The sequence below is a fragment of the Platalea leucorodia genome, assembly GCF_965183815.1.
Source record: "Platalea leucorodia genome assembly, chromosome: 7".
In the NCBI taxonomy this organism is placed as follows: Eukaryota; Metazoa; Chordata; class Aves; order Pelecaniformes; family Threskiornithidae; genus Platalea; species Platalea leucorodia.
This window is the reverse complement of record NC_138829.1, coordinates 38,398,408-38,425,386: the sequence shown is the minus strand read 5'-3', so window position 1 is coordinate 38,425,386 and position 26,979 is coordinate 38,398,408. Positions and strand designations below refer to the sequence as shown.

At 42.5% G+C, this 26,979-nt stretch overlaps 2 protein-coding genes across 2 annotated transcripts; both read right to left on the bottom strand.

Annotated features, from left to right (window-relative positions):
• PLEK2 (pleckstrin 2) lies at positions 1 to 14,491 on the bottom strand. The gene is made up of 10 exons (XM_082318935.1): positions 14,157 to 14,491; positions 10,095 to 11,624; positions 7,286 to 7,450; positions 6,129 to 6,310; positions 5,305 to 5,396; positions 4,784 to 4,971; positions 4,175 to 4,276; positions 3,159 to 3,242; positions 1,921 to 1,999; positions 1 to 903 (listed from the first exon to the last, which is right to left on the bottom strand). Exons 2-10 carry the CDS (start codon positions 10,140 to 10,142, stop codon positions 776 to 778), a joined length of 1,068 nt encoding a protein of 355 aa, XP_082175061.1. The 5' UTR covers positions 10,143 to 11,624; positions 14,157 to 14,491; the 3' UTR covers positions 1 to 775.
• Positions 14,492 to 15,792: 1,301 nt separating this feature from the next.
• On the bottom strand, positions 15,793 to 26,861 carry EIF2S1 (eukaryotic translation initiation factor 2 subunit alpha). Its single transcript, XM_082316735.1, has 8 exons — positions 26,606 to 26,861; positions 24,409 to 24,650; positions 23,303 to 23,382; positions 22,369 to 22,520; positions 19,662 to 19,768; positions 17,729 to 17,826; positions 16,641 to 16,784; positions 15,793 to 16,332 (listed from the first exon to the last, which is right to left on the bottom strand). The coding sequence occupies exons 2-8, from the start codon at positions 24,647 to 24,649 to the stop codon at positions 16,207 to 16,209; spliced, it is 948 nt and encodes a 315-aa protein (XP_082172861.1). The 5' UTR covers position 24,650; positions 26,606 to 26,861; the 3' UTR covers positions 15,793 to 16,206.
• Positions 26,862 to 26,979: the final 118 nt, after the last annotated feature.

Here is a 26,979-nt window from a genome sequence, read left to right as displayed (position 1 = left end):
TAATCAGGAGGAAAAGTCTTGCTTTTATGGCTGAGTAATTTATTTCAATATATTCAGCACCAGCAACTGTCTGGAATAACTGCCACTGGTCTGATTTCATACTCAGGATCCTGTACTGCTACAGGCCATTACCAGCACCAGAATAATCTATATACTGGAGAGGAGGATCCTTTGGTCTTTTCCAGCCTAACAGAGAACCAAATGTTAGAGCAGACGGATGGGCAGACGGACCCCTGGTTTGTTTTGCAATAGCAATTATTCTGGCAGCTGGATTGTGGCTTAGCACAAGACTCTTCTGGTATACCAAGAAAGGCAGCCTCAGACACCAGGACCTTTCATGACTTTGAATCAGTCAGTCTTAACTAATTAAGTCCATGAGCCCCTTTATAAAGGGGAAAGGAGCAAGACATTTCTGCTTTAGGATAAAGCACAACCTGGATCAGTCAGATAAAAACCAAATACTTGTACAAAAGAATTCTTTTCTTCCATCTTGGAATATTATATCTCATAGTTTCCTTCTAAAGCCCCATTTTTCTGTATCCTCCTGTTGTCTTTTGTCTCTTGGTTAGATGGTAAGATCTTGGTGGGGAATTATTCTGGATCTACATGACTCCTAGGCACCTAGGATGCTGGTCTGCCAGGAATTGCAAGGTGCTAGGTGGCAATACAAATAACAAAACTAGACTATCTAAGGGAAAAACAACATTCCCAGACAATGAGAGCAGGAAACTTGGTCACAAATGTGACTTGTCATTTGAAATGGAGTCCACCTTACTCATGTCAGTGGTTTGATTGCCTCAATCCACTGTGCTCGCTCTGCCTTGGAGCTGGCCTGGATATAATAATGAATGTCATTTTTGGTGATGATTTTGAAGAGGTTGCCTTGCACATTGCCCTTCACTCCTGCAGAGGAAAAAAAATATGACAGATCAGGAAGGTGCACAGAGAAATGCTTTGTGGCAGATATGAAGCTTCATAGGGAAGAATTTTAATTCAGTGAATTAGGGTATCAGACCTTTCCATTTCATTATGGATAAGACACCTAAAGCTCTTGTGTCTTTGATTTCCCTTCTGCAAAATAAAGATATAGTACAGACACCCCTCACATAGACTGTATACTATGCTTCATATATAAAATAGCCACTGTTTAGATGGAGAATCTCACCTGAGTTACACAATGGAGAGGTGAACTCCCTACCAGCTTGTGCAGTAGATTAGATTTGCTCCTGCCTATCTTCAGGTTCCTTTTAGCAAGGAGCTCTATTTTTCTCATGGCCCCCACCTTGGACCATATCTTTTTCAGACCCTGTCTTTTGTCTTTAGAAAGATGCTCCCTATTTGAGATCCACGCGTTGTGCTTACTGCCGTAAAATAAATTGCTTTAACAGCAGAAACACTTATCTCTGAGGCTGAGGTTCTAGACAAATGCCTAAGCTAAGCATATTCACTAGCAGAACTGGTTTTTGTGTTGCTGTCCTTATGTCTCCCCTACATTTGGGTTCTAGCAGATCAAAAAGGAAAAGGTAATAGCATAAGTAGAGAGGACACACAGAAAAGGCATGGCATCAGGGGATGCCTCAAGACTGAGTTAAACAGCATTCAAAAAGAACGCATTTCCTTTTTGTCTGTTAATTCTGGAATATTAATCAGTGTCTTAGGACTGTCTCAGAGGTCATCTGACTGAGAAAAGCCCATAAAAAGAGGAACACCCAACATATGTGGAAATAATGCTAAAAAAAATCCCCTCTGGTATGGACAACCCAGCAGTATGGGGATTTTTTATGATATGCCTCTTGCAAGGGAAGAGGAAAGGCCAGCCCGCTTGTGCATACAGACAGCCATACACACAAACCCACACCCAGAGACTGTATTGCTATGGCATAAATATGTATGTATGAAAGTTTAGAGGCTTGTGCTTACCTGCTGGGACTCCGTTGTCCTCCAGCGCTGAGACAAGACAGCCACGAAGAGAAAATCCACCTACTGGCCTGTTTTCTTCCTGCAAAGAAAAAGGAAATGAGGGTTATCTGGAAAATATCATCATTAGAATATTTTCCCAGAGCACATCACTTATTTTTATGAAGGTGGAGATGTAATGCCAGTCCTTCCAGACATAAAACATCCATGTCACAAGAGAAGTCAATTAGGACATGTAATTCAATGCATTACTATGTTGTTTCAGTCTCAGATGTTTCTCTGATGTAGCTAGGAATGGTGGAGATCAATTAAAAGCACAAGGGAAAGCTAACAATCACATTTCAAACTTATGTATATTCTTATCAATAACAACCCATATTAAAAAAACATATATATTTCTGCAAGTTTTTAGCTTGCTGCTTTTCACTGAGACTGCATGGGAAAAATTTGACCGTTTTCACTAGTAGGCTGGCTCTTTTGTCTGATCTTCAGGTTCTGCAGCTTGAGTTTATAACAAGGGCGAGTTGCAGTGCAAAAAAAACCCACAAAGAAACAGGCAACAAAAAATGAACCGGCTCCATAAGCTCTTTTCACTGTTATGTTGTTTGTGTTTTCTTCATAAAGCATGTCACATAAAGCATTTCTATACATGTTCTTTTAGCAACCTGTTGGGCTTTGTGGTACCCTGTGCATCTGGGGCCAACGGATCCACATGCCCTTCTGGGTTGCTCACATTGATAATTATATCCATGAAGATAAATTTTACTATTCTCTGAGCAAGTTTAAAACTGAGAAGCAGAAATTCCTATAGATACTTTGACAGCAAGGAGACCCTATTCAATGTCAGAATAAGAATGTAAAAGATCCCAGTAGCAGTATGACCCTCAAAAGTGGTGGGACATCAGCCCAGAAAGATCACAGCCCAGGAAGAATCCCTGCAGGAACACGGTCCCAGACTGTTTAGGTACAGCAAAATACCAGTCCCAAGAAAACTGCTGCCCCTCAGCTAAGGAAAAGGAATCTCACTGGGTAAAAGACAGGAGGGAAGATGCAGGGATAGAAGACCCTACAAGGACAATCTCCCAGGGTAAGGCCAGAGAGGATTTATTCCCCAGGAAATGGATAGAGGAACCCAGAAGGAGATTTGGGCGAGAGAAACATTTACAGCATAGTTGTATTTTCATTATAATGTTTGGGTCTGTAAGAGGATTTCTGGGGGTAGTAACTCCCCACTCGCATACCTTAGTGGGGTCATAGTAGTGCAAAAAAGCAGGATCAGCTCTCAGAACAAATCTCCTCACCTTCCAGTTTTTCCTCTTGTGCCCCTGCAAAACAGCAGAATTAAAGTTACCACCAGTAAATACCTCCTGCAATGGCCATTTTCCTGCAGGCTGTAGGAGAGACCTAAACAGGTACTGAAAAAAAGAGGTTTTGGAGCTAACAGAGAAAAATCTTTTCTGACATCTTAGTAGCTCCTAGGATTTTCTGTTTAACATCCTTCTTCATATATTGGTAATTATTTCCTCTCTCTCTTCCTTGTGCTGAGAACCAAGAAAGCAGAGTGACAGGACTAAGTGATTAAATACTTGATTCCCGCTCTTAATTTCAGATTAAATACGGGTCTTGGATTAAAACCCCATGCCGTGCGTGCTCTGAGGGGATTATGTCAGGTCCTTTTGCAGCTCTTCACTCTTCCCCCCAGCCCTCTCAGCTGCTGAGAGTGCAGGGCAGCACTGCAAGCCTGTGCCAGGCCCTGACAGCATCCCCCGGCTCCTGGAGGTTTGGTGCTGGGGCTCAGGGCCAGCCCGGGGCTGGGGCCGCCTGGGGCTGCCCCTTACGGCTGCTGACCGTGGGGAGAGGCTCCCGGGCAGCTCTCATGTCCTGTGGTGATGGGGGGGAGATGCCCCGTGGGGATCCCCCAGCAGCTCCTGGCACCCAGCCCCCCGCTGCGCCCTGGCCGCTGGAGGAGGGAGGGTTGGGGAGCAGCTGATGATCCGGTTTGCACAACACAAAAACCAGAGCTCAATATATACAGAATACCCAATTAATCCTGCCTGAGCAGCAAGTTCCGTAGCTCACCTCTTTATAACTAGATACTCTTCACCTCATGATCACTGATAATAGTACTGACAGGCAAGTTAGCTCTGCTGGCCACAACTCTCCAGCCATGCTTGTATAAATCACATTTATTCTCTAGGAAGCCCTAAGAGCTGTCATTTTTCTTGCTTCCCAGTGAAGGTTCAAAGACTTTAGTTACCTGTTTCACTAAAAATCCTTGCTTCACAATTGTGCCTCTTAATTCAGAGATGTTAAATTGTAACTCTTCCTTGGAACTGGTATTTTTCTTACTGCTCTCAGCCTGCAAATAGGGAAAAGATGGTTCCACTTTTTAATTTAAACACACTCTTAAGTACAAAGTTCTGCATTTTATTTTCCTGGAGCTGTTTTTAGCTCATTTTTCCCAAGTCAATTCTACTTCATACCCCTGCTGCTCAGCTCAGCAGGTCTGAGATTTACGAGCAACAAATTACAGCTGTAAAGCCTCCACACACACTGTGGCCTTGAGTGTTACAGAACTACAGCACAGCCTCTGTTAAATGCAGACACAGCATTGCTCCTGAGAGACACACCCCTTTTAATACCTAATTATCTAATTTGTTGATCCCTCCATAGCCATGTAGTTATTTGTCTCCAGCAAAAGTGCAAGTGTTAGCACTTCTAAAAGCCTGGAGCTGTTCCCTCTGTGTCTGCTTTCACAGCCTGCATATTTTGCCTTTGTTTGCGTGCTGTGCATGTCCCCTTTACCGCTGCCCCAAAACAAGTGAGGGGCAGAGGAGGTGCCTCTGTTGGCAGCCACGTCACTTACAAACATGTACAGTGCGGTGGAGTCGTCGAGGAACTGCTCAGAGAGGTCGCTGTAGCGCGTGGCCTCAATGCTGCGGGCTCCCACGGGCTTGATGAAGTTCTCCTCCATCAGCATGGATGCCAAGGTGACAGCCTCGAACCGTGACACAGCAAAGCTATTGGAGATGAGCCAGTCCACCAAGGCAGAACCTGCAGGGAGAAAGGCAGCTTTCATACCAAGGCAACGTGCTCTTCCAAGGTGAGACAGATGGCCTCCTGCCACACAGGCCTTCATTTGCTGAAACATTTTGGCACCATCACAAAGACTGTCAATAAAGTGCAAAGTTGACCAGAAGTGTGGGGTCCTACGTGTGCTTCCATATATCCAAAGAGCAAGAGAGAAAGGTGTTGGAGAACTTGGCTGCACCACTGCTTGCCACTGGGCCACGACTGATCCCACCAGGAAGGCAGTGCAGTAGCTCCCTTGTCACTGCAGTGTGGCGCGTCAGATGCGAGGAAGCTCTTTGCCTGCAGCGGGTGTACCTGTGAAGGTCTCTTTGTATCTGTTGCCTTGCTCCAAGTTGCGCGTCAGCTTAATTCCAGCATTGCTGTCACACATTCTCTCCACTATGTGGCTGTAAAAGAGAACACAGGACAACGTTACTGGAATAGAAAGACAGGCAGAAACTGTCACCTACTTCTGGCAGTGCCTGGGATGCTCTAATGATTACCAGTATAAAGATGGGAAACAGTCCAGATACTCCCCCATAAGTTTTATCCTAAGTATGGTGTAGGAAAATTTATTGTCCCAATAGTAGCACTACTCAAGATGCCTCGCAAAGTATCACAATTTAAAGCACTTCACACTGAGCTATAGTCAGCCTCCATTTACCTTCTCAACACAAAGCAAATTAATGTAATTTTTCTATTTCTGAATCAGTTCTCTGTTTCCTCATGTTTAACATGATGCACCCTAAAAATCCTAGTCTGGATTCTGGCTATCATCAGCTTTGAAAGCTCATCAACACGGCGTGAACAATGTCATCACTTAGTCTTTCCCTGACATTGCATCTTCCAAGGTAATATATCTCCCCAATGAGAACCTCTGCAGCTGACTAGCAAGGTCTTCAAGGCAGCAGTGAGATGCCTGTGCAGAATCCACAACCCCCGCCCCAAAAAATGATGGCCAAGAAAAAGTGCATTTCTGTGCCCTGGCAAAAGTGTGTGCAAACCTAGGGCAGAGCAGCCAGTTTAGAGGCTCCTGGCCACACGGGAGCGGATCTATGCAGAGAGGAGCTTCCCCGCCCATCAGCTCAGGCAATTTGCAGACTACAGCAATAGCAGAAGGAGAAAGCATATACACTTACTGGAGGCTGATATTCTCTAGCAGTTTGAAAGACTTCTTCATTCTGTGAAGCTCTTGCACCTGTACTGGGTGACCAGCATGAATAGCTCCAGTGATGTCCAAAGCCCAAGAGTCTCGCTCCTCCCTGGAGCAACATTCAAGGAAATAATCTGTGTTGGTTTTTGTTGTTAGTTTGATGAGTAGCTGTGGAGAAAGTAGTGCAAAGCAATAACATCATTTAGCTATTGTCCTCCACTTGCATTTCGCTTCTTTTGGCACTGGCCCAAGTGACACAAATAAGTCTGATGTTGCACCCCACCTGAGCGGTACAGAGCAATTCTTGGCCAGAAGGCTGGTGGGCACAACTCTGGGTTTTTTTGCTTCCCCCTCACCCCAAAACCCTGGGTTTTCAGTTCCAAGCATGGTTTGCATGCATGGAGCTTGTGGTGCTTAAAAGAGAGCAGACCACCCAGACACTGGATTACATGGGAGTGTGCTGCTGACTATGGAGATTTTCACATCCAGATCTCTAGTTTCTCAACAACTACACACTCTCACTAGGCTCTTTCTGCCATGAGAAGTACCGAAATAGCAGCTTCCAGAGTCATTTCCCTTCTGGCCCCGCTCGGAGGAAGTCTGCCTTGCCGCTGCCCGCGGGTGAGCGGAGCAGCACGGGAGGCACTTTCCCTCCCAGAGCCCTCTTGCTGGAAACTTTCCACAGCAGCGAAAGTCCCATTGGGGAAGGAAAAGGGAGTTTGACCTGGCTGCCCGGGAGCGCCCCGTGGACACAGCCAGGGTTTAAGGCAACTACCAGAGATCATAAGTTTCCTTTTTTTCCCATCCTCCTCAGATTTTATTGAGGTGTTCGTGTCCTCCCTCCACACACTGTTGGGCTGATGCATTTGCATTTATTCTTCCCACTGTGTGTGTTGGGGGGAACATGTTTTGTTAATGGCCGTGACTCAGATTTGGGCACAGGGAACAGCAGACACGATGAGGGAGTTCATTGCTCATCCCAGTTACACTGGTAATGGCAGCTTGCTTTTGGCTGGGCCTAATTCTGGACACACATACCCCAGTGACATGGTTGCAGTAATCAAAGAAGTCAGGAGAAGAGAAGACTGGGAAGAAGTTAGAAAGTGAGCATCATTGAGAATGGATACATATTTCCAGTCATACCGGTCTGTTCTCATACTCCAGGCATGGACAAGTAATAGTGCAGCCATCCAAAAAGATCTTGCCCTTTGGAGAAGGCTCCTTCTTGCCTCCTTCAATTTTGTAATACAGCAGCTTATCCTGAAGCAGAACGAACCATCTCACTTTCCAGTTACGAACAATATGTCCCTAGAGGGGAAGAAATCCACATAGCTAACTTTAACATGACCATTGAGAACTGCCCATATTTTCTTTTTGTTTCTTTTTTTTGGGGGGGGTCAAAATACCATAAACTAATAGGAAACTGTAAGTAAAGAAACACAGGAAGTCATCACAAGTCCTGTTCTCCCCAAAATACATATTTTTAGTAACAAAATAGCACGGCTCCATCACTGTAAAATCATGGAGCAATAGAAAGGTGCTTTGCTCTTTCTCCAGGAAGGACATCTTTGCTGGGAAGAATTTTTTCTTGCAAAAGCTCACAAGAATTATCTCAAAGAGCTGTCATTTAGGTGCACACCTGCCCACTGACAGCACCAGGCAGGAACCGGGCTAAATCCGCAACGTGTGAGGGCTCCTCTCCAGTGACCCTGGGTGGTGGTTGATGTGTTTTGTTCTTCTTCGTTTTGATGTGGCTGTAGGTGCCAAGTGGTTCTGAGGGCGCTTTGCTGGGTGAATTGGCCTTTCCTTACATCCCCTCTTACTGCTAATGAGTGGTTTATTTCTATACTACCTGCCTCCAATCTCCTGGGCTAAACATTGCCTGCGCTACTGTTTCCTGTAAAGGGAATACACTTTTTAATGGGAAAAGACTGAATGAAGGCTGCTGTCGAAAGCTTCCTGGGTTATGCCAGAATACAGACAAAACCTCTTCTTTCCCCTGTGTAAACAGCCCCCGGCTCTCTTTATTCTGGCTGTACAGGAGAGCAAACCCAGCGAGGGCTGGCACTGACAGGCTCAGTCCTGTCTGACGGTGTCAGGTCCAGCTTCGCGGTGCGAGGAGCTGACTTGCATTTCCACAGGTGATGGAGCATTACAGCCAGCAGGAGCAGCACTGGGTGGAGGAAGCTCTGGCACCTGGGAGAGGGTGGGCATAGCTAGAAGAAACGAACATGCAAGGTCCAGTTGTGGCAGGAATCAAAGCTCATTAATTCTCTATGAGTAAAGGGGAAAACCAGCAATTTCCAAGAAAAGGTGGGGTAATGAGTCTCTAGAATCCAGGGCACTTTAGATCTAATGTCTTCTAGTCTATACTAAATACAATTTATCTAACCTGGGTTTGTTCTCTCCTTCCCTTTGCCTTCTTCAGTGTTTTTTTCACCTGTTGTAAAGTCCCTTGGCCATTTTTCCTGAGAGTATGTTCTTTGCTATGGCTCTTTTCTTTCCTGCTTGGAGATGTCCTCTTCTTCAGGAGGTTGCCTTACCTTTTTTTCTTTATCTTTACCTGACTTCCACATGCTTACTTTATATTTATAATACATCACAATACATAATTCAGTCATTTATAATGCATTTAGATCACATCCTTGCTTTGCTCTCTTCTGAGGAAAGTTCTGTTTTCTTTACCTGATCCCACCCCTTCCTCATTTTTTTCTCTGGATCCCTTGTTCCCGTCTCCCTCAGTTTCCTTTAGGCATCTTCTTTGTGGTCTCCTTCCTATCAAAGTGTGTATCTTGGTGATGTTGTACAGACTGCTGGCAGTTACAGCTCAATGTGCCAATAACCTGTTCCTCTCACAGACTTGATGCCTTGGCTTCCCATCTTGAATTCAGTAGTCACTTAGGAGCCACAAAATACAACCGTAGCCCAGAGAGGAGAGCAGGAGCTGGGACTGCTCTGTCCTCGCTGCAGAAGGGAGGATGAGGAACAGCTCAGGCCGTGCAGCCCTTCTCGGCGTACAGCATGGCTTCACGTGGCCGGCAGCTGGCCGGGAGCCCCGCCAGGTGAGCTCCTGACCAGGATTACTGTCGTGTTAGCACCAGAAGCACTGCCACGTACTGTAGAAAAGCATTTCCCAAGGCGTGGCAAAGCTTTGAATAAACCTTTGAATCACTTTTTTAGTGTGCAATCAAGGACCATATTAGCCATTGAGACAGGGTCTTGGTACTAAAAGCAGCTTATGCCCCTTGCTATGTTGCCCTCTTGTGTCCCAGCTATGATTGGTCCTATAGGGAGAAGTGTTGGAAAGGCTGAAATCTGTGACACCGTCTTTCAGCTCTTTTCTCCACATTTTGGCTAAAATTTTCTTACAGTGCAGTTTGAGGGGTGTGGAAGAAAGAAGTTATTTCAAACACATTTCTATGTTTGCATTGCTCTGATCCCCGTCAAAAAGGATAGTCTGTTCTCCATCCTCACAGATGAAATGGGAAACCCTGCTCAGCTGGGTCACTAAGGAAGGCACAAACTCTCTTAAGAGACTGTCAAAACATCTTCCCTCTCTCCATCCTCCCACGGCTGCTTCCACTGCTGCCGCGCAGCCATTTGCCAGGTAGTTTTTTATGTGCTCTCTGCAGAGGTGTGCCCTAGGTGCAGACATACTGGCTTTCTGATACCTAACTGAGTAATCCTGATGATAGCTAATTCACTTTCCCCTGGGTAAATACCAATACAGGGAAACTCAAGGGAGGGTAGCGAACACCTGCAGTTCATGCAGCTCCCCCGGCAGGCATCTGCACAAACCTGGAGGAGCTCCTTGCCCAGGAGAAGGCAGGAGCCCCTCAAACCCAGCGCCCAACGGGCTGCCTTGCCGTGAGCCCTGGCTCGATCCCGTCCCTGCTCAGGGGCTGCTTCCACGTTTGAGCAGAACCGCACGAAGGGGAACCGGAGCACTTACCCGTTTGACGAGGAAGCCCTCCTTCAGGACTCCAGCTGCTTCCTGCATCGTGGCCAGCAGGGAAGAGAGCCGAGCCCCTGCCGAGAAGCGCCTGAACCCTGGCAGCCTGTCCCTCTGCACACGATTTGTTTAAGAAAGCTCATTTTTCTCTGCTGCCCTCCTCCTCCAACGTGACGCACCCTCCCTTCCCTGTTTTTTCCTCCCTCTCTTCCTACCTATGAGACATTAGTTAAACAGTGAGCTGGCTCTGATACATTACCTGCCCTCTGGGAAGTAAAAACAAAGGGAAGTCTAAAAAGGATCTAAAAAGAATTTCACAGAATTTAGTATAGCAAAAAAACACCACCGAGTGAGTTGGCCAATATAAGCAGCCACATGATGACAAATCAGGTATTGCATGGGAGGGAGCAGCAGAATTATAGAATCACATCCCTCAAAACTTCAGACTAATCAACTTTACTGCTTAAAATTTCTCATCTAATAAACACATCTCATCTAATAAACACATCTCACAGACCAGAACATATAAGTGTAACATATAGAATATTATGATTACAAGGAGACCTTTACAAACCTTCAAATAATTTCTTTTGCTAGAAATTTATTTTACCGAAGAAGCCCCAAAGCCCCTAAAAGCCCACTCTACTTTCAGTGACCTCTGGGCACATAAACCAAGATTCTCAAGTTGATATCCTAAATCCCAACATAAGCAACTACTCGGGCTTTGGGTAAAGCAGTCTGATCAATGAACACCATGCAGTGACCTCTTGTAACTCCCGAGCACCTCTGAAACACTGCGCCTTTTTTGTGTCTGAATACGAGCGAAGATGTTTATTGCATTTTGAAGACTTTGGCCATGATAAATCTGTTTGATAGATTTATCAGATCCTGTCCTGATGAAACAAACAAGTATTAGTATTTCAGATAGCACTACTATTCAGAAGTAAGTCTTTGCTGTACTGTTAGTGTTCCCTGACTTGTACCAAAATTAAGGTGATATATGTGGGCAGAGCTAGGGGCTGTGATAAGAAACACGACGTAGAGTACAACAAATAAACAAAAGCACTCGTTGCTATGTAAAAAGAGTCCAGAGTTCAGTAAGGTAAAGTGACTCAAGTATGTCTCAGTCTTTGCAGACCTGATCAGATTACTCATCACACTTTCATGTGCCGAGGAAAAGGAACAAACAAATCATTTCTTTATCTTTATACTATTTTTTATAACTTTTACCAAGGAAGAGCAAGACACCAAAGAACTAAAACCTGACAATGTACTGGAGATGACCCAGAGAACAGTCCTGCAGAGATCATAAGAAATACAGTGGGTGACTGAACGCTACCTGAAGTAAGAAAAATCGATTGCTGTGTAAAGAGAAAGCATGCTAGCTGAGATTTCAAAAGCAGCTGGCCCATATGGAAGTTACCTGCGTAGCTCCTACCGTACTCCCTTTGCCACTGTGGAAAAGGCAGGCAGCAACGAGGCAACCGGCTGCATAAGTCATGTCCCAGTTATGTTTTTTCTTCAGTCCACCTAAAGTAAGTACAGTAAGTTTAACAGAACACCTAGAAGAGTATTTTTTGCTGTAGGTATGTAGTATTTTCAAAGATATCAATGGAGATTTTTGTATTTTTTTTATATTATTGTGGCCTTAAAATAAAGCAGAAATGAACTGAGTGGATTTCTTTTAATTTAAAAAATAATCTTCATCTCTGTGTATATATCTACATATATATATATATAAATAAAAGTTGTACTCAGAAGCAGAATCTTGGGAAAAAACTGAGGCAGTCGGCAGAAAAAAGAAAATAAATTTCAGCTCACAATGCTCTGTACACCAGAATTAAACTTCAGAAAACTTGACTCCAGGTACACAAGAGACATTACTGCTGCATGTGTTTCCTGGACAGGCACTCTTTACGTCACCAGCCCCAGGAATACAGTGTTCCACCATTCGGTGTCTGAGGTTTGATTTCACATTGTTCAGCTTGTTACTGCAGGCAATTTAGAACAAGGTGGGTGAGATAATTTCATGCTAGCGAGGACAGGCAGAAGCTTGCAGGGGGCTCTCGCTCAGACAGCGATCTCAGAATTGCACCATAACCAGTCCTTGCCGAAGATCTGAGCGAGCTCTTTTCCTCCAGCACGCAGACCACCCACAACCCTGCAGACACATCTTGGCAAAATTACCATCAGCAACGAATAATTTTATTGTCAAACTGCTGGTGAATGGTGAAGCAAACATTGCCCTAGCTGGCCATTAAACAACAGGTTTTGTATCAACTTTTTATAATCTAGAGCCTTCACTTTCTTCAATACCTTGGATATTTATAATACACACATTTCCCCTCCCCGTCTCATTCTGTAGTTAATCAAGGCTAACAAACTGCCCTTATATTGCTCCCGGAGGTTGAGTAAATACAGATCTCTCAGACAGCTTTGTGGGAAAAGGGTCATATAGCGTAAAATGAGTCAGTAGATCTGGGCTGCCGTATTCACGCATGTGCCGAGAAGACGAGCTCTGGCATTGAAGCCTCCCAGCAGAAAGGGATGTGGTGCTTCGATCCCTATAAACCCAGGGAGCTCCAGAAACTGCATCAGGTCTTCTGTGGGACTTGAAACTCGCTGAAAGGAGGACCATCCAGTTCCTCAGATCCATTTTATAGTGGTGTTTTCCACATGTCAGCATAGTATTTTAACAACAAAGCACAGTTGAATGTTTGACATTTTTCCACTCAAAGTGACCCCAAAACACTTTATATGCTATAGAATTTGCATTGGCATGGCCGGGAAGAGCCAGCTGCAGGCTTTGGGCCCACAGGATGCTACTTGCGGCTAACGGGGAGGGCAGGAGCAGCCGGCTCTGGGCACAGACTGCGCTATTTCAGCTGGCCGACCTGGCAGACGTTGCCGGTACTGCCAGCTCGGTCCCTCAGGAAGCCCTGAACGGCCGATCAGGAGAACCTGCCCAAAGGACAAGCCCCGTCGCGTGCTCTGCAACGCCTGTCGCGTATCACCATGTGAACGGCGTCACATGCGGCATTACACAGATCCAGCTTTTTCAAAGCAGCTTCTTAAGATGCGAGGACTTTCCCCTCCGGTGTAGGACACCAGTAAATAGAAGTTCCTTTAGTGGATTAGGGATGAAGTAAGATGAAAACAAACCACATCAAAGTAGGGAGTGATGAAACATTTCTAGATAAAAGTGAAAGATGTCAAGTGTTCAGAAGTATTCTGACATAAGAGCATATTTAAAATTAACTGTAGAAAGGTGGCAGTGTTTGAAAACAGTTGCTTAATTGTCTAGACTGGAACAAAAAAATATCAGGAATGAAATACCGAAGTGCAGATTCTGCTATGAAGAACAACATGCCAGCTCCACTGCATCTAAAAAAATCCCGAGGGCGAGAATCAGAGAGAAAACAGCAAGGAGTTGTCACTGTATTAAAAACCAGACAAACGACAACAGCCCCGAGAAAGCATGGCACCCCTTCTTCAGCAGCCACTATTTCCCCTGATCAGAAACTGGATACTGGGCTGCGTGTTACTGGGCCGTGTGCCTGACCTGAACCAGTACCTCTGTTTAGGTTTTTTTGTATTAATGAGTCTTTATCAGATGTTGTAAGTAAAATTGTTTCCAAGCTGCCAGCCTTACAAAATTAATTTGGGATATGAAAGTCAAGCTGAGATCCTTACAATTAACACATTGGGCCAAGCCCTGTCCAGAGGCAGACCCGTACCTTTCCCTTCAGTTGAGTACAGGAGTGCAAGCGGAGATTTTGGCCTTGCAATTACAATTGAGTAAACAGGACGCTTGCTAATGAACAGCAGGAATACGCTACCTCGCTTTAGCGACCCGACAAGATGTTCACACAAACCCCACGACCCTTATTTTAAGCACTTGGTAAGCAAACGCAGCTCCACGCGTGCAAAATAGACCAGTTGAGATAGAAGGTATCATCTCAACGACTTCTAAAGATCCTTAAGTCACAGGCTACGGCAAGTGAGGCAGGAAGGCCGAGGCTCAGCGCGGGCTTCACAGGTTCAGCACTGCCTTACACGCACCTCGCCAACAGGGCTTGACGGCGGCCATCTTAGACCTCCTCCTTCCAGGTACTGCAACACACGAGAAATATCCACTAAGTTGTCTCGTATCATCTATTTAAGCTTCTTGGTTAAAATTTGCTCAGGCAACAGGAGAGCCTGACTTTTATCTGCCAGTGTAATAAGTGATTGAAATGTGTTTATCTTAAGTCGCTTCCTTACTGTCCTCACCATCTCAGTCATTTTTTTTTCAGGCACTCGAATATTTTTGATACAGAATTGGGTACACCAGCATGCTGAGGCTCTAATTAGAAAAGCTCCTGTAGGTACTGAACAGGTTTAGCAAACTTTTGCCTAAGTTACCGACAGAAACTATGCTCACCTATTAACACGCCAGAACAGTTCCTAGAGACGATACCAATTGTAACCCCTGGTAATATTCCAAGGAAAGTGCATGCGTGGCTCATTTTTCAGTGCTTTGCTTTACAGCACTATTTTGGCATACCGATCCCATGGCGACTTTTTAGTTTATAAACACTCTGTTCTGTTACCTGAGTAGCCACCTATTGTGTTTAATGGGAGCCAAATCACTACTAGTAAGTGGGCAAAGTTGGACGAGCTGTTCAAACAGGGAACTGACATCATCACAACTTCAAGCCATGACAAGGCTCTCATACGCAGCTTCTAAAAAGGTAGCAATTTGAGAAAATAACCATTAAAAAAAAAAAAGATTTGTTTCTTCATTTTGTGATAACACATTCAGGTATTTTCCAACATTCTGCAAAGACTAGAAGTTACTTAGCTTTTTTGGCTTTGCACAGTAGGGGTTGGGTACATGTGCACTGCTCTGATCAAGCACGGACTGAAATCAGTATGCCCTTTGTGAATGCCTCCTCTGGCAACACCAGGTAGCAATTACATTGTTTGTACTGGGGCAAGATGAGGAATTCCTAGTTACAGCTCAAAGCCTCATATTTCATGCATTTTTCCTCTAGCAGCACAAAATATTAAGAAAAAAGATGTGCAATATGGGACATGTCAATGGAAAAAAGATATAAATGTTTACAAATGCTCCCCTCCAGTACCCACAGACAAGGAAAACAGGATTTTTTTTTTTTTTTTTTTTAATACTCCCAACATGTAAGCACATCTTGTTTCTCTTCTTCAGAGAAGATAAACAGGTTGTTTCTAGAATGAATAGCTCAGCTCTGTGTAAATGAGATTTAGGGTAGGCAGAACTGAAGGTCATGCAGCAGTGAGCTCAGAAGTCAGCACTGTCTATTTTGAAGTACGAGTAAGTTCATTAAAGCTCCTGCTATATTCACCTATAGGAGCAAAGTGCAACTATATGTAACTTTTCATTTATCTGCTATGTTTATTGGAATGGTAACAAGATATGTTCAAAGTTCTCAAGTTCTCAGTCCCTATACACAGATAAAAAACAAAGGAAATGCTGTTTCAAACAAGTCTGCATCAACAAACTCCCAAGAAAAACATTTTGTTCCACTCATTCTTGGCTTGATTTAAAGCAAACAAAAGAAAGCCCTTTCAATGTTAAAGGGGAGTCACCCAGTGATCATACCCTTCCAGGTTCTATATTCATATCACTCTAGGCCACATGAAAAAAAAAGGAAAAAAAACCCCAAACCCTTGGGAATTACATAGCCCAGAAATTTATTGAATATTTGCTCATATACATTCTGTATAGAACTGTTCCCCTTGCTTGGTTTTCGTGCTCCCAGGAAAGATCATTAACAGACGTACTGAGCCGTAATCACCAATTAGGAATTGTTATGTATGAAAATGTTAAGCACAGGGTTGCAACCTCCCTCTGGCCAGATCTGTGTCTTGAATTTGCATAGGCACCTTCCCTTCAAAGGACTCAATTTGTGTAAGCTGCTGCATAAAATGTTACTTAGAAGAGCCTTTCACATATTGGTCTTTTTAAAACAGTAAAACACTTCAAGTATTTGCATTTGAAGTTTTCAATACTGGAAACATTTAGCCCAGAGTGTTTGCAATGGGGTCTTTAATTTTTCATATGGTCTCTCTTCTAAATATCCCAGAACATTTAGTCTTCAGTTTTGGCTTCCATTTCCTCAGCATCATCATCTCCATCCACTTCAGCATTTTCCCTCTCCAGTCTTTCCAACTGCCTTGCAAGCTCAGTCTCATCTGTGTCAGTAACTACCTTAGGCTGAAAAAAACAACAACAAAAAAAAAAACAAAACAGAAAACATAGTAGACTGTCATTAAGAAAGACTGTATGTATTTGTAGGCTCTGATTCTACATAAAGAGCAAGAGAGAAAATACATCCTGAAATCATACCATAAAAACCAGGAAAATTAGAATTTTTGGCCATTTAAGAAATAGAGAAGTTTAGGGGTCTTTTAGTTTCTTAATACCTTTTTGCTAAAATTTCTCCTAGCACTACTGATCTTGCTGCACTTTAAAAATGTTGCCAGAAAAAAAAAAATACATTTTAGAACATAATGTGTTCTTACCTCCATCTGCACATTAAAGACTCCTCTCTTCTCCTCAATTTTTTCTTTAATTACAGCCATGGCTTGATTTAGAACAGACAGTCCTTCAGTTCTCTCCAGTGTTGTTGTAGTCATCACGTAACGAGGAGGGGCTATCAGATTAATCTATCACATTGTGGGGTGGGGGGGGGGAGGAAAAAAGCAAACTCAGTAACAAAACCAAAGAAAAATCCCAAAAGCAAAGTGTGAATGAATTCATGCATTGTACATACAGTTCTGAATGTACAGTTCACAGAAGAAGAAACATTTTCCCATTAGAAAAACGCTTTCTAGAAGTATAAACAACTTGGATGGAAATAGTAGACAAGAAAGTACACAGCTTGTCTGATTTCCAACATCAACACCAGTTATTTCTACAGAGTATGTTTATTTAAACAAATATTCCTAAGCAGAGACAATATCCACTTTGCAGATCAGTAAAACAGCCTGTCACAATTTTTCAAACAATTAAAAGACTGTGACAACCAGCATGGGTTTGTTTTGTTTTGTTTTGTTTTTTTTAAGATGACTGGATAAGTAAACTTTTCCTTTTCTTACAGGAAACCATTATAAGAAACCATTTTCAAAGACAGAAGTACTTTCAAGGTTTTTGAAAACACTTATTCAGTAACACACTCAATATCCTCAAATTGTTGGGGAGAAAAACTAAGCCTGGGTATAGTAGCCATTCTACCAACATGCCAACACATGTGGACCAAACATTCCTTTTCTTGCATAATCTTGTATCTGAAAATAAAATTTGTTGCTCCCTACTTAAGGCTACATAAAGGAGTAGTAGGTATGTAGTGTGCCAATACTAGACTTTAATAAATTGAACAGAATAAATACAGCTTCTTGAACTTGGGAAGCCACAGCACAGTCATAGAAACAACTGGCAGCACACAGCTGAAAGAAAGTGTGTTACATACCTGCTAGAGAAGAATCAGAAAACAAGTACATGGCTTCCCAGCCTCAACTATGTGATTGTGACAATTGCACTTGCATGGTACTGGGACCTGAAGGCACCAGAAAACTTTGCTTTTGACTTCACTATTAAGACAGAAACTTACTTTAATGGGCATGTTCTCTGTGGAACAGTTCAAGCCTGCTCTCAAAGCTTCTTTTACTGCATCTATGCCTTCATACCCGTAACAGGCAACCTCAATATCTAGGACAGAGAAATACAAATAAGACGACTTTAAAGTTACCAAGAGCTGTAGAATCTTTAAAGCTTTTGAACTTAAGCTTTAATAAAACTTTTTAGCAACCAATGTTTATCCACAACGAGAGCCTCAGTAGCTCCCAAAGCTGAAGAAGGTATTTCTCTTTCTTGACTTGTAAGTTGAGGTAAAAGTCTTCATAAATTCTTTAGACGTGCAACATTTTACATTGTGCTTTGAAAAGCCAAGATATGAAATCATATACCCACATTCACTCACCCTTCACCTAATAAACTCAATGGGAATAATTATGTATTTCACATGGAGAGATGAAGACATAAAAGCAATAAATACCAGAGAAAACAAAAGATCTATCAGGCAAAACGTAACTTGAAAAAGAGCACATTCATAAAGTCATGGAATTCTGTCAGCAATTACAATAGAGGCATCACTTGAGCTGCACTGGAATTTTTTTTTTTTTTTAGGTAAGTTATATTAATACATAGTTAAAGCGATAGTTATCTATAGCTTTTTGTAGATGTTTGGAAATTAAGGCATAGACTAATGCTGGTCCTATCTGTAATACCCTGATTAGTCTAAAGACAAGGATTTCTTTACCTGTGTAGCAATGGTGCAAGACTAAGCTACACAGAGAAGTTAGTCTCACTTCCAGGTGATTAACAATAACCTGCTAATTGTCAGCTATCACAAACAAATTCACAGCAGAGCATCCCAGCCAGCCTCAGGATGAGACTACAAGCCAATGGAAAATTTCTACGCTTGCCTTGAAGACAAAATTAAAAACAACTTAGACCATCACAACAAAATAGGCAAGCTGAAGGAAGTAAGAGAACATGCTCGTCAAGTAATTTTATTTTCAAAACTAATGAAGTGCTATTTATGTCAGCAATTTCATTCTTCATGGCAATCAAATCCCACTTAGAGTTTTGAAGTCTATGTTAACTCATGGTGATCTAAAGTAACAGGTAAAGGAATTTTTCATTATGTTACTTTTTGCACTCTCTCCGGACTTCACTGTCATGTGGATATGGCTTATCTTTTCTTCTCTCCATGGTAATCAACAAGTGCTAATGCTCTTCAGCATACCCTTGCAGAGCAGAGGCAATTTCTCAATCTAGTTAAAAAATGTGACTGCTACATTGACTATCTGTTTAACGGCAAGCATGCTTTTGGGCTGTTCAGTTAGCTGTACAACCAGATTTACAGTTTTAACAGTTACGTGCTTTTTCTGCCCACACTGAGCTAATAAGAGACAAAGCAGCTCATATACTCTATGAATACATTAGAGACATGCGAGGCTTGAGCTAACATACCCTGCTGAATGGTTTGCAATCAACCAATTAGAAATACACCCAGAGCAAAGTCAGAACTATTTTCACATGTTCATGGACAAGTGGCTGAGACATATGCCCTAGCTGTGCTGATAGAGATCAATCATTCTGTTAGGGAACCAAAGAATTTAACACTTTGAATAATGAAAAAAAATATTGCGGATGCAGTAATAACTATAAGATATTTAAATTCATTGTGTGTCAGTGCAATATGATAGACTGCATTAGATATTAAGACAAGTACTTGGTGTCCCAAGGAATCTGCAGTTCAGGGGGGAAAAAAAAAAAGCCAAACCACCTTGGACTTTGAGGTAGAACCCACACAGGCATTTTGCAAGCAATCCTTGATTAAGGTGTCTTAATTCTGGAAGAACAGTTCCACTCAAATATCAGCACCACCAATACTAGTTTTAATGGAATGTATGGTTTGCAACAAGATACGCTAACTTAAGTGTCAAGACATGTTCAGTGAATATCTGGAAAGAACTCACCAGCTCGGATTTTGACTGCTTGTGGTGTCAGACGTCTGTTAATATTGTCAATCAATACACGCCTCTCTTCCTCTGTCAGATCTAGGCTATCCAGGATTGCAGGGTCTCTGAGCCAAGCAAAGCAACGTTACAGAAGTTACACTGAAGTGGAATATGACACAACATTAACTTCTGGTACTATTTCGATACTAGTATGCATAATCATAGAGATCTACTAGGCAATGAAAACAGGGAAATTTCTTAAGAGTACATTGAAACACTGGAAGAAAATAAACACATCTATTTCCAAAATATTTTCTATTGGAAGCATTTAGCAACAAAGCAGAAAAGTAGTTTACTCAATCTGTTCCTGCAAGGAAAGATCTGAATTATTACCTTTTTTTTTTTTTTTTAAGAAAAGAAATTACTTCTGTCCAGCTCCATTTGTACGTGATACACAGAGTGAGAAAAATATATAGTTGCTTGGTATTTATGTTCCCTCCAATGTGAGGATAAACCCATACCATATCACATGAAAGAGAATCCATGATGAATCTGAGGTTTTTGAATTATTTTAGTGTTTCATTCAAACGCAAGACTTTTGTCGTTCTACAAAGTAACCTATACTCATCCCATGTTATTCTGTATTCCTTTTTAACAGTGACTGGATCACAGACAGATACTTATCTGCTGGCTACATTCTGGGCTAAAGAAAGAATAAAGGTTTTTTAGATCACAAGCTAATAGTGTAAAATCCGGAGATCAGAGAGGCAAACTCCTCTGCTGTTTATCCATATAAATTAGCAGCTCTTGTTTGAAAAGTGGTGTCAATTCTCTTTATTGCTGTATCAATTTTATCCAAAATATATCTCAAACAGAAACCATAACCAAAAAGCTCCTCACAAAAATTGTTCCTGTTCTTCAGAGACAGGAGTTGCAGTTCTCTGAAAAGCAATACCAGATCACCTACAATACTACTAGCAGGCAAACATGAACTAAAATGGCCCAAAAACCAGAGGCAATATTGGAAATTGGTCTCTGCTGCTATTAAAACGTTATCTTTCATGATTTTATATACTCTGTATATACAGTAGAAGGGCCAAACATAAGCAAACAGAACCCAGAAACATGACAGTTTGTACACGTAAAAAACATGAACCCATATGGCAGAACTGATTTATTGGACGTGCAAATTCTGTTTCTTCATTTACAATCTATTCTGTTAAATCTTCAAGTTACTTTCACAAGCATTTGGTAGCCATTCAACAAATGGGTCCTGCATGTTTAAGTTTTACTGATCAGATGGTAAATATACTTTAAAGTTTGCCACCGGTATCCTGCTGTGTGAAACCCCAAAACACTAATCCTCAGTACTAAGAAAGAAATAGCAAGTCAAATTCTTAGAGGACACGCTAAGCCTCCAGAACGCACTTCAGCAAGCATAGGAAGGCAGCAACATCCACATTTTTCTGTTCAACCATTATAGCTTTATGTAGTAGCACAACGGGAACAAATAAAAGTTGCAGTCCATTGTCAGAAATCTTAAGGCATTACTGATGAAAACATGACTAATTATCAGTTACAGAATGATCTGGAATTCCTTCTGCAGCAATGTGCCCAGATTTGCCCTTTACTAGTAAATCTGCTACCATTAGAAAATAATTACTATTCTATGAAACAGAGCACATTCGGTCAAATGAAGATACACATTGTCTCTTCCCCAAAACCACCGAGATGGTTTTAAGTTAATCAAAATGCTACCAAGTGCCCTGCTTCTTTAAGTCAACACAATTTCTAAAATTTTATTACTGCCATCTAGTGTTCAACTCGAGTTCATCACTCATAGGCTTATGTGCTATAAAAGAGTAACATTGGAAATGTTTATTAAGAAATCTATTTTTGGATTGCCAATTTCATGGTAGAATCTTTAGAGGGGAGCCAAATAGGTTAATTCTGAAAGCAAATTAAAATACCAGACTTCATTAAAAAATTAAAATAAAAAAGAGCAATCTATCTCAGTGCATACTCCCTTAGCATCACAATTTCCAACTCTTTCTGTTCGTAAGTCCATTTTAAGTTCATGATCCCATTCCCATTCTTTAAGTTGGGAAGTGTAGAGAAGTAACAAGCCAGCTTGTTGCATTTAAAAAAGAAAAATTCTGCCTGTGCAGTGGAAGAGTGACAGCTGTGAGCAGAAATATCTTCAGACACAGAGCTAGGTATGTTGGGTAACACCTGCTTGGGACCAAGAACAGGTAAATTCTGACAGACAAACCAAGATCAGTGCTGCTTCTTCTGTTAGAAATGTCACAGGCTCAACTATAGCAACAGAAATCTCGCCAGTGTTTGTAATTACATGTTTCTCTTATATTATTCACCAAGTGCCTTAGTATTTCTCCACATCACATTCAATTACTACTTTTAAAAAACTGACATACATGGAGTGGCACTCTCGAAGATGGATAAAACCAAGTCAACTCTAAGCCGCCTTTCTCAAAAGCACCGGGAACTTGAAGAAAGCAATAAGACAGAGAAACCTACAATAAGCAACTGGAAGACTGATGTCAAAATTTACTAGGTTTACTTGACCAGTACATTCTACATACGGACTCCGGAAAAGAAAACAAACAAAACAAAAGCCCAAAAGAACATTATGATGGATCTATTCCAGGAAATACTTCTCTGCAATTATGAAAGAAACCCCTAGAAGTAGAAAAGGTGCCCTTACGAGACTGCATGCTTGAATGCATCATAAGCGCCATATCCTGGTCTTTTGTACTTGTCATCAAATACCCAGGCAGTTCTCTGGAACAGACTCTCAAGCTGCTCATCCTTAGTGTACTCCAAGACTTCGGCAACATGACGAAGGATGCTGTAAACCTTGAACACAAAAAGGGTATTAAAAAAAACCAAAACACCCCCCCACTTATCCAGTCTCACACTCTCTCTCTGCCTGACTCTTACTATGAGTTTGTACAGCATAAAATTGAGTCCTGCAGATCAAAGTCCACAACGAAAATTGTTGATGCAAATCAACAATAAAAAATATCAGTGATAAAGTGTCTTACAATCCTTCCCTATATTTAGCAATAAATTACATATTGAGTTCTAGGAACTTATAAAATATCAAAACCACTTTATTAATCTAAACCTTTGCTGTGTAGTTATGAAGATAAAATTATTCTCTCATGGAAACAAAAAGTATTATCAAGTTGTTAAACAGTGTATTTGCATACAAAGAAAAAAAAGTTAGAATCAAAGTAATATTTAATGGTAAGCGTTCTACTCAGAAGCATAAGACCACACAGTAGTAAGGGTGGGAGTTGATGCCTTAAACTACTTGCACGCCTTTTCTGTAAAATCTGTCCACAGAGTGCTAAACCAGCATATGCTTTTGGATTTCTAATCATTTAAACTTCCCCCTTTACACCACAGATTTTCAACTGATATATTACGTGATCTACTGATTAAGAAGCAGCTTACCAGAGCACTCATGGACAGATGAGCTGATTATATATATTTGCATGGGCAAATGAGAATCAGAGTATGCTTAATAAATGAGAACAACACTTTATTTTCATATTATCTTATGTCTGTGCATTTTGGTTGCTCAGGAAAGAAACTGGCAACACACGGTGCCTGACTCTAGCAAAGCAACTTACAGTCTTTGATTTTGTGAATTTGTCTTCACATTTGATTGCCTCTTCTGGAGAAACTCTTCTTTTTGACAAGTCAATATAACCTATTGGGGAAAACCATTTTGAAAGTGTCAGGCATTGTGCAAACTATGTCTAACTGCTTCAGAAGAAAAGCATAAAGAACAAACGCTCAGGCTCAGGATTTGCCCCTTGCCTACGCTCTCTCTACCTGTAGCTACAGAAAGCAACAAAACAAAACCTTTATGAATTTGATCAAATCAAGATCCAAACTAGGGTATTAAATTCGATTTATCTGAAATAAGTTTCTTCTTGTGTGTCTTTCCTCTCTGCTTTTTCTTATCCTCTCATTCATTACTCAATCTCAGAGTTAACTGCAGTTTCAGAAGTATCCTAGAAAAGCATATTACTTGAGAAACATCATACCAACAGTCAGGTTTCTGAAAGATGTGCTCAGTGTTTATTTTCATTATTTCCTTATACCTGGATATAGATTTTAAAGATTGCATGGAACTGTATTATCAAAATCCAACATGTTCTAAATAGAAAATATATTTAGAATATAACCCTTTATAATAAAAGATTCAAACATTCAGAAGACAGGAAAAGACAAAGTTGCCTGTACAATCTCAACTTGTAACCTTCTACAGAATTCATGTGGTACAACAATTACATACATGTCATCTATTTTATAGCAAAGGTTCAAGACTTGTTAATGCACAGGATGGACTGTGAGCATTAGATGTTCACCATTTAGATTTTTAATCACTGCAACAGATGATCCTTCTCTTCAGTTAGGACTTAGAAAATCTACATAGATATCAAAAGAAAATTCCACTTCACTATAGTTTGTTGACCAAACATTGAACTGGTGGGGACCTACTTAAGCAAATCTTTACTGACGTGATTGACCTTCATTAACCCAATTCCCAAAGGACAGAGAGGAATGGAAGAATGATCATAAATATCAGATGGCATGATGATGGTCTATTTTGCTTAAGTGCCTAAAAAAAAAAAAAAAGAACTCCTGGCAAACCCAATGAATACTGAAGTTTATCTGCATTTCTCTCTATGAATTCACTCTTGATATAGCCCAAAATATCCTCAAATACCTTTCTCTTTGTCAACTCTTATGACCACGACACATTCATTCCTCCCAATGCGGATGAGTTTGTTTATGGAACGAATACGTCTTCTGGATAGCTCACTGAGAAGGATCATGCCTTCAATGTTGTTGTACTCCAGCAGGCTGACATAGGCTCCCATTTCAGCAATGGACCGAACATTGACCATCACTACATCTTCCACCTCTGGAAATTTATGCTGGTAGAATCTACAGCTTAGTCCTGGCATTCTGGAATTTGAGCAGAAAGAAACAAAGATTTTATTTCATAGTACATCACTGACTTCTCCTACAAGCATGGTAAAAAACAAGTAAGGACTGGTGAGAATAGAAAGGAACACTGGTACAAAAAAGGCAAATTAGGACAAGGCTTGTGCAATTCATACTTTGGTTTAATAGAAATTAAACAATAAATTAACTAGTATTTTAGTATTACCACAACCATTTGCTAAGATGCTAACTTTTTTGCATTAAAGTAGAAAAAGCTTGCTACCCAGACTTTATTCGCCACCTCAACTGCCACACTACCTATCCATAGCACATGGTAGAGAAGAGACTTCAAGTGGTGAAAAGGTGGCACTGCACACCTTGCATTCATCTAAGTTCATGAGGTTGTGTAAAATTTTAAGTCAGATTTTAACAGGAGGACATGGGAGAGAAGCAGCCTGCAGTGCTCACAAAGGTATCTGTATGCACATAATAAGGCAGCAGGTGAGAGACTGAGAAAGTAAGAGGTAGAGTGAAGCTTCTGTAGTACTGAGAAGGAGCAGCCTCTGTACTCCAGAAGATGACTTTCTAAACTCAGCACAAGATGTTTGGAATAATCCTCTAAGACCTGCTTCAGAGGCCACCTGTCAGCAAAGAAAGCAAGGGCAATAATCAGAACAGAAGACAGAACTAGCCTGACATGAATGAAGCACTAAAAAAAGAAAAAAAGCACCCCGCACCGTATTGCCAGTCAGCAGGGAAAAAAACCCTGAAAAACACACCCAGGATTCTTTCACTATAGATTCAAAACAAGTACAAAACTAACGCTTCATAATCATGTAGTGATAAGAAGGAACACTTAAACCTCTTCATTTTCCTGATGATGAATCCTCATACTCATCACTCACCCGGTTAGTTCAATTCCTTTTATCTATGCCTAGAAGTTTCACACAGAAAGCTTCCTACCGAAGTAGGAGCCTAAGACACTGAGTCACATGCATCACTCCTTCAGAAGGTTTCCTGTAATTACCATTTTGAAGTTTTACTTTTGATCTTTACAGCAGTGCTAATGCTTTCTAGCTATATGAGAATTTAGAGAGTAAGATGGTAACGCCAAGCGCTACGTACTCATGGCCATACAATTCACAAGACTGTGTCCACCCTTATTTCCATTCTTTACTTTCAGAAAGGGGAAATACAAACTAGTAAAGGATTACAAAAACACTCCTCTAAAGGTTTCATATCACCTCATATAATTTGAAGCTGAACAAAGAACTCCAAGATTAAAAATAAAAACTTCACAGTTCAGTTTTCTAGTCCACTTAATGCAGTTCAGCTCAATCCTACGTGTCTACTTATGAGACAGAGAATAAAGATACATTGCAAAGCAACAAACCCCAGCAAGGGAGGATGGACAAACACTGCTCTGCACACAGATTATTTTACTGCTCTCCATAGACACAAGCTTTTTATTTCGGCCTTCTGTGGGAAGCCTCTCAGGAGCAGCACGGTGCCCACAGCGCCAACGCTGGAAATCATCTTTCCAAGACATTCGAAACGCCCCAGCAAAGGTTTAAGTCCCCAGGGCCGCACAAGTCTCTGTGGAAACTGGCGAAAATGGAGTCACTTCTGACCAGCGACTCCTCCGGCCGCTGGGGCGTCGCTGACGCAAGCGATGCCCAACGACAGCCACAGCACCAGGGAAGGGAAGCGGTCCCCAGGGCGGCCGACACCCGCTGCCGGGCCGGGAAGGGCCCATCTCCGGCACGGTGAGGGCGAGAACTGGGCCGGCCCCCGGGGGAGCGCGGCCCCGCGGCCTGGGAAGCTCGCAGCTGCCGCGCCGGTCCCTCCCCGCCCGGGCCCAAGCGCCGGGGCCCAGCCCTCAGCCGCGCCGAGTCCCCTCCCGGCACGGCGTGCCCGCAGCGGCGCCAGCCAGGAGGAGGCGCGGCCCGGCTGTGCGGCGGCGGCGCACCCGTTACCTGGCACCGTCCGAGGGGTCCCGCTGTGCGCTCGCGGCCCGGAGTCTGACGCTGCTCCTGCTCCCGCTCCTGCCTCAGCGTGCGCCGGCCACCGCCGCCCCACTGCGCAGGCGCCAGCCCGCCCTGCCCCCGCTCCTCCGCGCGCGATAGGCCAGCCCCGCGCCCCCTCAGGAGCATAGAGTCTCAACGTCGAGGCAGAAGGCCGCCCTTTGCTAGAGCGCCCTCTCGGGACAGGGCGCTGAGAGCAACGCGGGCGGACAGAGTCAGAGACCTCCGGGTGCCACAAACGGACCCGGGAGCCAATTACGTCACTTCCTTCCCGTCGCGGGGGGCACGTGACCACAAGGGACTCGCGGGGCGGGGCCGCGCCGGCA